Source organism: Primulina eburnea, chromosome 4 (assembly GCF_022965805.1).
Source record: "Primulina eburnea isolate SZY01 chromosome 4, ASM2296580v1, whole genome shotgun sequence".
Taxonomy (NCBI): Eukaryota; Viridiplantae; Streptophyta; class Magnoliopsida; order Lamiales; family Gesneriaceae; genus Primulina; species Primulina eburnea.
In genome coordinates this window covers 38,684,731-38,693,582 of record NC_133104.1, presented here as the reverse complement: position 1 = coordinate 38,693,582, position 8,852 = coordinate 38,684,731, and the positions used below count along the sequence as shown (strand labels likewise).

Sequence of the window (8,852 nt, the reverse complement as noted above, 5' to 3'; positions counted from 1 at the left end):
TGAAGGCGGAAAAGGTTGCTGCAAATCTGTATGTACTTTTGGGAGAAACACACAAAGAGGCAGAATTAGCTGTTGCATCAATTGGTTCAGGAGAAGAATTAACAGTGTTATGGCATAGAAAGCTCGGGCATATGTCAGAACGGGGTTTGAAAATTCTCTCAGAACGGAAGCTGCTGCCGGGACTTACAAAAGTGTCACTACCCTTTTGTGAGCACTGTGTTACCAGTAAACAACACAGATTAAAGTTTGGCACTTCTACTGCCAGGAGCAAAAGCATATTGGAGCTGATTCATTCGGATGTTTGGCAAGCACCGGTTGTATCCCTAGGAGGAGCGAGATACTTTGTCTCGTTCATTGATGATTTCTCTAGGAGATGTTGGGTGTATCCAATCAAGAAGAAATCAGATGTTTTCCAGGTCTTCAAAGATTTCAAAGCGCGGGTTGAACTTGATACTGAAAAGAAAATCAAGTGTCTGAGGACTGACAATGGAGGAGAATATACCAGTGACGAGTTTGATGCATATTGTCAACATGAGGGCATCAAGAGACAGTTCACAGCGGCTTACACACCTCAACAGAATGGAGTGGCGGAGCGGATGAACAGGACCTTGTTGGACAGAACAAGAGCTATGTTGAGGACTGCGGGTCTAGAAAAGTCATTTTGGGCGGAAGCAGTTAAAACCGCTTGTTATATTATCAATCGTTCTCCTTCAGTGGCGATTGATCTGAAGACTCCGATGGAGATGTGGACCGGGAAGCCGACAGATTATTCTCATTTGCATACATTTGGAAGTCCTGTGTACGTTCTGTACAATGAGCAAGAAAGATCGAAGTTGGATTCGAAATCCAGAAAATGTATCTTCTTGGGTTATGCTGATGGAGTAAAGGGGTTTCCCTTGTGGGATCCTACTGTTCACAAGCTTGTCATCAGCAGGGATGTTATCTTCGAAGAAGATAAAGTAAAGAGAGACAAAGGCACACCGAATTCAGAAACTACTATTTTTCAGGTGGAAAATAAGACAGACGAAGGTCAAGTTTCTTGTGAAGCAGTACCAGAGCACGAAGAACAAGAACATGTTGAGTCTGAGGTTTCCAATGTGAGGCAGTCAACTCGAGACAGAAGACCACCAGGTTGGCTTTCAGATTATGTCACAGAAAGCAACATTGCATATTGTCTATTATCAGAGGATGGCGAGCCATCGAGTTTCCACGAGGCTACTCAAAGCTCGGATGTATCCTTGTGGATGATAGCAATGCAAGAAGAGTTGGAGGCATTAGACAGGAATAAAACTTGGGATCTTGTTACACTACCACGAGGGAGGAAAGCCATTGGTAACAGATGGGTCTATAAGATCAAGCGTGATGGCAATAACCAAGTGGAGCGGTATCGTGCTAGATTGGTGGTAAAAGGATATGCTCAGAAAGAAGGCATTGACTTCAATGAGATATTTTCTCCTGTGGTTCGGCTTACAACAGTCAGAGTAGTGTTGGCATTGTGTGCGGTGTTTGACCTACATCTAGAACAGCTAGATGTAAAAACGGCGTTTCTTCATGGAGATCTTGAAGAAGAAATCTATATGCTCCAGCCAGAAGGTTTTGCGGAAAAAGGCAAAGAGAACTTGGTTTGCAGGTTGAAGAAATCTCTGTACGGTCTCAAACAGGCGCCGAGGTGTTGGTACAAGAGATTTGATTCCTATATCATGAGCCTTGGATACAACAGATTGAGTGCAGACCCTTGTACGTATTTCAAGAGGTCTGGTGATGATTATATCATTTTGCTGTTGTATGTGGACGACATGTTGGTAGCAGGCCCCAACAAAGATCAGGTCCAAGGATTGAAGGCACAGTTGGCTAGGGAATTTGATATGAAGGACTTGGGACCAGCAAACAAGATTCTAGGGATGCAAGTTCACCGAGATAGAAGTAACAGAAAGATTTGGCTTTCACAGAGAAATTATTTGAAGAAAATCTTGCAACGCTTCAACATGCAAGATAGTAAGCCAATTTCGACCCCTCTTCCTGTTAACTTCAAGTTATCCTCCGAGATGTGTCCTAGCAGTGAAGCAGAGAGGATGGAGATGTCTCGAGTACCATATGCATCAGCAGTGGGAAGTTTGATGTTCGCCATGATCTGTACAAGACCGGACATTGCTCAAGCAGTGGGAGCAGTTAGTCGGTATATGGCGAATCCTGGAAGAGAGCATTGGAGCACTGTTAAGAGGATCCTTCGATACATTAAGGGTACCTCGAATGCTGCATTATGTTATGGAGGATCAGATTTTACACTCAGGGGCTATGTCGATTCAGATTATGCAGGTGATCCTGATAAGAGGAAATCTACTACTGGTTATGTGTTTACACTTGCAGGGGGAGCAGTAAGCTGGGTTTCAAAACTGCAGACAGTTGTGGCGTTATCTACAACAGAGGCATAATACATGGCAGCTACTCAGGCTTGCAAGGAGGAAATATGGATTAAAAGGTTATTGGAGGAGATCGGGCACAAACAAGAAAATGTTTCTTTGTTTTGTGATAGTCAGAGTGCCTTGCACATCGCAAGGAATCCAGCCTTTCATTCCAGGACGAAACACATTGGAGTACAATTTCACTTTGTGCGGGAAGTAGTAGAAGAAGGAAGCGTGGATATGCAGAAGATCCATACAAAGGACAACATAGCTGATTTTCTGACCAAGCCAGTGAACACTGATAAGTTTGAGTGGTGTAGATCCTCAAGTGGTCTAGCAGAAACGTAAGCAGCAGGAAATGGCAAGATTGAAAGGATGTGTGGAGATGTGTTTGATTCTCAATCAAATCTCCAAGTGGGAGAAATGTCGGAAGAAGAATGTGATAGACATGTGGCAAACAAAGATATTAATGAGGCAGGTGTATGAAATTTCAATAGAAAGACACGTTTTAATTATTGTCTATGCAGCGGAAATTTCTCGGACATTTCTGACGGAAATATGAATACGCGTTTTTAACGCGTGTTCACACGGTCAAGGGGCTCTATAAATAGAGCTCCTCCCTTCATTTGGAAATTATCCCTTCTTCGAGTTTTCTCTCATCTTATAAGCATTTGAGTGCTTAGTTCTATAATATTTGTGAGGTGTTTGTTCTCCTGTATTAAGAGAGTGTGTGTTCTCTTTGGAAACACAGTGAGTGAGTTGTACACCACAAAATATTATAGTGGAATTCTTTTCATCTTGCCCGTGGTTTTTACCCTAATAATTTTTAGGGGTTTTCCACGTAAATCTCGGTGTCCAGTTTATTCTTTATTTTCGGATTTTAATATCTCAAATTCCGCACGTGGGACCAACAATATATTCAATTATATACTTATTTTGTTTACTGTTTTGCTTTTACGAACATGCTTTTATAACTCTGTGATTAGCAATCTCCCTCACAGTCATAGCGTGCATTCATTTGCTACAGTATCCATATCCGTGTAGCATCAAAATGCATGATATTGGATTCCAAAGATACTGTGTCGGGATCCCCGAGCCATTGTGTCTTAAAAACGTTTAAAATTTGTGGTTATCGCCTCTTATATCCATGCCCTTTTTTCAATCTAGATTGTATAACGAGTTGTCGTGATGAAGATCAACTCTCGAAATATCAATAAAATCAGAACCACCCAATGGTTTATACAAATAAGTAGACTTTTACATATTTGTTTTACAAAAATCTTCACTCCGTCTAATACATGTAACCCCGTATGTAGAACCATAAACACTTGTACATTCATGGTCTTAACTAATTATATTTATTATTTTTATATTATAACAATTTATCATTTCACCAACGATGGATACCTGTGTGTTTGATTACGAGCCCTTTGTTTTTTGTTTTTTGTTTTTTTTTTTGTAAATTTCCTTGCGTGGACCTAATTTTATGACAGACCATAGAATCCAATCTTACAATCAGGATCATGGGCCTTACCAGTAGTTGCTTTTAGGCTTAGTTCTCCCAATGAATAATGGGCCTATAATGTGACTGTAATGGGCCGCTAAAATAATCTTGAACGTCGAAAATATTTCTGCTCGTTCCATAAAGATGCCAAGCAAATTTGTGGTTTGGAATTCTTTCTTCAGAGCAACTTGAGCTTTTTGGGGGAAAAATGGAAGGTTCTGTTCGAGTTCAGTCTCTGTTGAAGTCTCCCATGGTAACCGGTTCTTCATTCCTGTGTAAAGGTGAAGATTGGAAAGTAAAGCATTGGAGGTATAGCAGAGAAACAATTTTGACTCCCAAGAGATTTGAATTCAACCGCTGTGGTGAAACTGAAATGGGAAGCAAGATGGTTTATAGGAAAGGAGAACAGATAATTTGTAATGGGTTTTTGTTTCCTGTGGATCCATGGTCACCCAACATTGATTCTCAGAACATTGCTTCACAGCTTTTTGCGTTCTCTCTGTTTCCTTACCTGGTATTCTTGTATTTTATCACCAAATCCAAGACTGCCCCAAGACTCACTCTTTTTGGGTTCTATTTCTTGCTTGCTTTTGTTGGTGCCACGAGTAAGCTATTTGATTGTTTTCATTTGAATTATGACTTACTGTTCGGTTTGAAACTGATGCTGAACCGATTTTTTTTTTTACTGATGAATGCTGTAATTTCTGTAAGCTTTTTTTTGAAGATCAGGTTTGGTAAACTGATCAAGTGATTCGATCATCGCATTAGATGGTTTTGGAGAAATAATGTTAATGCACCTTTCATATATACTGAAACTTTTCTTTTTTCAGATGCTGTTCAGTAGGTATATTATTCTTTTATCTAAAGTACGAAAGGGTAGTTAGTGAGCGTATGGTAAGGTGGTTGGTTATGTTTGGCATCTCCCTCTATGCCAAAATTAAAGGAGGAGGAAATTCTCATCAGTCATAAAGCTGCATTCCTGATTGCTTTTCTTTTAAATTGATCCATCATTGTGTAAACGATAATCGGAGTGCTTGTTTGTTGATCCATCATTCTTATATTTTTATTGTATAAAACTTAATATCTAACCTCCTACTAACTCCTTCCTCTCCTGTCTTTGCTGCATTGCCTCTCGCAAAGCAGTACCTGCTGGAATTTATGGTAATTTTCTACTACAAAACATCGTCAAGTTATCATTAAAAAAAAACTTGTACCTTTTCTCATTAGATATCGATTTGGAATCTTCACACAGCAAAGGTTCACTATGGAACATCCTTGTCCAATGTCGACTGGTTGCATGGTGGAGCTGAGTCACTGCTTACTCTCACCAACCTATTCATCGTGTTGGGTCTGAGGGATGCTCTTAGAAAAGCTGGGGGCGAAAAAGGAAACGCGTCAGAGTTTACCTCCAACGGTAAAGAAGAGGATAAGCGTTAATTTAGGTGATAAGAGCAAATTATTATGCTTTTATACTCCTCTCCTGTCCTTCATAAGGGAAAAAAAGGTCCAGCTTCGGCATTATTTTCATTAATTATCAATCCGTACATGTGATGCCTGGCATCATAAAGATCATGTCCTTTGTGATTGTGCCAGAAGGGTTCTTGGCCGTGTAGGGAATTCCAATTTGTATCTTTGTGTTTAATCTCCATGTTTTTGTACTTTTACATGCTGCTGGATATCGTAAACTTTATACTCAAGATTGTATTTTCACCGGTGTATTTTGCTTTTTACAATCATTTTTCTTGACTTGAGAACTTAAACTCTGACCAGATCATCGTACATGAGCGACAAGATTATGTAATGATCTTGTAAGTTAAGATATTGTCATTTTCTTTGCTAATCCTCCTTTTTTCTGTTATTGGATTTACTGCTTGAGTTTAACTTAAGAGGCTATTCTGGAAGCTTGTGGGTTATTCCCGTCTATATGAACTGCCCTTAAACTCAATTTAGTAACTTAGATGTGTGTTCTTGTTTGTGATTGAATATCACTCCATGATGGAATGACAGAGTTAAAAAACACTTCTTCTCATAAAACTTATATAGATACCTGGCTAGCATCTTTACACATCGTGATAAATTTCTGCAAGATATATCTACATCTAATTAAAACGGAAAGGATCAAACATGATATTGCAAACCACACTATGTCCTTTTATTGTCCATGTTCAAAGTTTGAATATGTGAAAAATTCTGGCATGTTGAATTCGAAATTTGGATCTGGATTTATGGGATCAATTAAGAACTCCATGCGTTCAATTGGAGAATCGGTCGTGGATGCATGAGCTGAGATTATATCTGCGGTATCAGCCTCTGAATGCTGAACATTAGGAGTCCTCACGTAGGTTGTTGCTGAAAAATAATTGGATTCTGACGAGGCTGGAGATATTAACTCTGGAGAAACTGTGCACCCCTGGTGGTGGTTTTCATCAAGAAGAGCCGGGAAATAGTGATTTACATCGTCATGGAATGCAAATGTTGATTGGAAGGAGAAGTGGGCCGGCATTTCCTCACTAACCAAGTCCTCGGTCCTGACGCTGAGGGAATTTTTGCAGTTTGAAAGGGCTTGATTCTGTTGGCCTTGAAGATTGTGACCATCGTTAAGTTTCAGTTCCCGTTTTTCAGGAGATGCTGGCGGTGGAACTGTGTTAGTGGACTGGCTACAAGTATGTGTTCCTTTGTATGTGATATCAAATACGGTCAGGTCGTCATCAGATCTCTGCACTTGCTTTGTTGCCCAGCAATTTTGAACAAGACGGTATGTACATCGGTAATAGCTCCTGCAAACATGGATAAACTTGTGTTATTTTTGTTGGGATCTAGTGCCTATATCAAACACTAGTACTTGTATACGCTAGTGTGAGAGAGACAAAAACCATGCAGGGACTGTTGCGTGTTATTTTAGTATAGAAAATTTTAATTCTTTAGACTGTTTTCCACCTCACTTTTCCTGCATGATTTTTGGGTTGTCTTTAGAGAATTAGTGCTTTCCATGTCGGAAAGAAGTGTCTACCTCGGATATTTAGCTCCCAGGATGTATTTTTGCCCGTATTTTCTCCAATTATATCCATCACCAGTATGCCCTTCGAGTCCATTCTCAGAATCGACTTTCACTTGTTCTGTCCATGTGTGCTGCATCTTTCTGATACACCAGTCAAGAAACAGAGTTAGCACACAAACACCTTGCAAAAGATTCCCTAATCAATCACATAAAATGTTATTCATCATTGTGAAAATTTACCGTTTCTTTGAAGCATTCATACTATCCTGATTATCATTTATGTTCTTGTTCACGTCTTCAATTCTTAGGCTTCCATGTACAGATACCAAAGTGTCTGGTGTACTCAACGTTGCTCCATTTGATCCACCCCACCTGAGGATGAATAAAGCCTTATCATATGAAGATAGCATCTTCTGCAGTATCAAGTCATGAGTTTCCGATGGGGAAGTCGACGACAAATGAATCCGAAGCTGCTTAGTTTTCTCCATCCCTTGTGTTAGTTCGTTGATAAGTGTATTGTATGGCCAGGTTACAGCACTCTCCATTTCAAATGTTATCTGGCTTCAGAGCAACACTAGATTCATACAAGTATAGACTACTTGAATATTGGATTTGATTCAGAAACTTAACCCTACTTTATTGTGATGCAAACTAATTGTGTGTGCATATATGAGGAGGGGAGGGATAGAGATACTGAATGACGGAGCATTAGAATTTAAAGAAAACAGAGTTGAAATTTTGACTAAGAAACCGAGTGAATCACAGTGTGGTCTTAATCATGTTTGGTGGTGTGTGAGTTCTGTCCATATACTGACCATTTCAAACCTTTTACAAGGTATCCTCTCCCTCATCCACGTACAAGCTTTTCATTCTTTTCGAGCCCACGAGATTGAGTTGCCTTAAAAATCTGTCAGTTTGATATCCATGTTTTTCTTTGATCCAAACTTCTGACTTGTTTAATTTAATTTTTATGTTAAAAATATATTGTTCAAAATCAGTGATAATATTTTTAACTCAATATTATATCAACGATATATGATATAAATCGTGGGTTATTAGAAACTAAATGATGTGAATCGAAATTTGTGCAAAATAATTTTGACAAACTTTGATGTATTATATTTGAGGAGACATAATCCATTTCAACGACAAATAGTCGATATTTTTATACAAGAATATTTTATATTAAAAATAATTAACCGAATTATGAATTAATTGAGACTCGGTCCCGTACTAAAGTTGGGTTTAACTTTTGGATATGCTAGCATTTTGCGTTATGCATGTCAATATGACCCATTTACACATAATTTTGAGTGACCTGTATTGAAATTAACTCAGATAAAAAGTACGCATGTTTTGCGATTTTGATGTAATTGTTGTGAAAACTTCACGAGGTGACCAATTCAAACCTACAAAAAGAACCAATCATATGTTGTTTGGAAAACAATAATTCAGTTATAAATAAGAAAGTGGAGGCAATAATTCAAAGGAGGACAATAGCGAGTTATAAAAAAAAGGTATACACTAACATCACATTTCACAATATTCAAACCACGCGTTTTTTGTTAATGATTGAGAAAGAGACAATGTCGTATTTCCATCTGAAAAATCAATACAAAGGAATTTTTAGGTGTCATGATATGTTTTACTCATGATATTAAACTTAATTTAAAGTTCAATTATCGTTATTAGTCTCATGCAAAATTTTGGGTTTCATGATATGTTTTACTCATGTTCATGCACAGAAACTATTGCAAACTACATAATTTCTTGATATAATACCAACAGTTACCTTTTCAACACAAAATATTTGTGCCGTTGACAGCCAAATGTTCTCGATTTATGTACAAGAGTTGGCCATCTCCATTATTTGGATGGTTTCTGCTGCCTGACAACTGAGAATAATAGGGTTAACTCGACCCTACCCCTGCTGGCAGTGTCCGCAAGG

At 38.7% G+C, this 8,852-nt stretch overlaps 2 protein-coding genes across 3 annotated transcripts; one reads left to right on the top strand and one right to left on the bottom strand.

Annotated features, from left to right (window-relative positions):
• The first annotated feature begins 4,040 nt into the window (after window positions 1–4,040).
• Window positions 4,041–6,384, top strand: LOC140831181 (uncharacterized). Of its 2 annotated transcripts, XM_073194982.1 has the most exons (4): window positions 4,041–4,511; window positions 5,050–5,067; window positions 5,159–5,320; window positions 6,249–6,384. In XM_073194982.1, the coding sequence occupies exons 1-4, from the start codon at window positions 4,115–4,117 to the stop codon at window positions 6,257–6,259; spliced, it is 588 nt and encodes a 195-aa protein (XP_073051083.1). In that variant the 5' UTR covers window positions 4,041–4,114; the 3' UTR covers window positions 6,260–6,384. The 2 variants fall into 2 exon arrangements, with proteins under 2 accessions (XP_073051083.1, XP_073051081.1); XM_073194980.1 differs by lacking the exon at window positions 6,249–6,384 and having other exon boundaries at window positions 5,159–5,652.
• On the bottom strand, window positions 5,916–7,775 carry LOC140831180 (probable WRKY transcription factor 53). Its single transcript, XM_073194979.1, has 3 exons — window positions 7,145–7,775; window positions 6,917–7,045; window positions 5,916–6,683 (listed from the first exon to the last, which is right to left on the bottom strand). The coding sequence occupies exons 1-3, from the start codon at window positions 7,447–7,449 to the stop codon at window positions 6,059–6,061; spliced, it is 1,059 nt and encodes a 352-aa protein (XP_073051080.1). The 5' UTR covers window positions 7,450–7,775; the 3' UTR covers window positions 5,916–6,058.
• Between the last annotated feature and the right edge of the window lie 1,077 nt (window positions 7,776–8,852).

Coding starts and splice junctions, on each gene's coding strand:
- LOC140831181 (XM_073194980.1), top strand. CDS start 4,115: ATGGAAGGTTCTGTTCGAGTTCAGTCTCTGTTGAAGTCTCCCATGGTA.
- LOC140831180 (XM_073194979.1), bottom strand. CDS start 7,449: ATGGAGAGTGCTGTAACCTGGCCATACAATACACTTATCAACGAACTA. Junction 7,046..7,144: donor ATGAATGCTTCAAAGAAACG/GTAAATTTTCAC, acceptor CTGGTGTATCAG/AAAGATGCAGCACACATGGA. Junction 6,684..6,916: donor CTGGGAGCTAAATATCCGAG/GTAGACACTTCT, acceptor CCATGTTTGCAG/GAGCTATTACCGATGTACAT.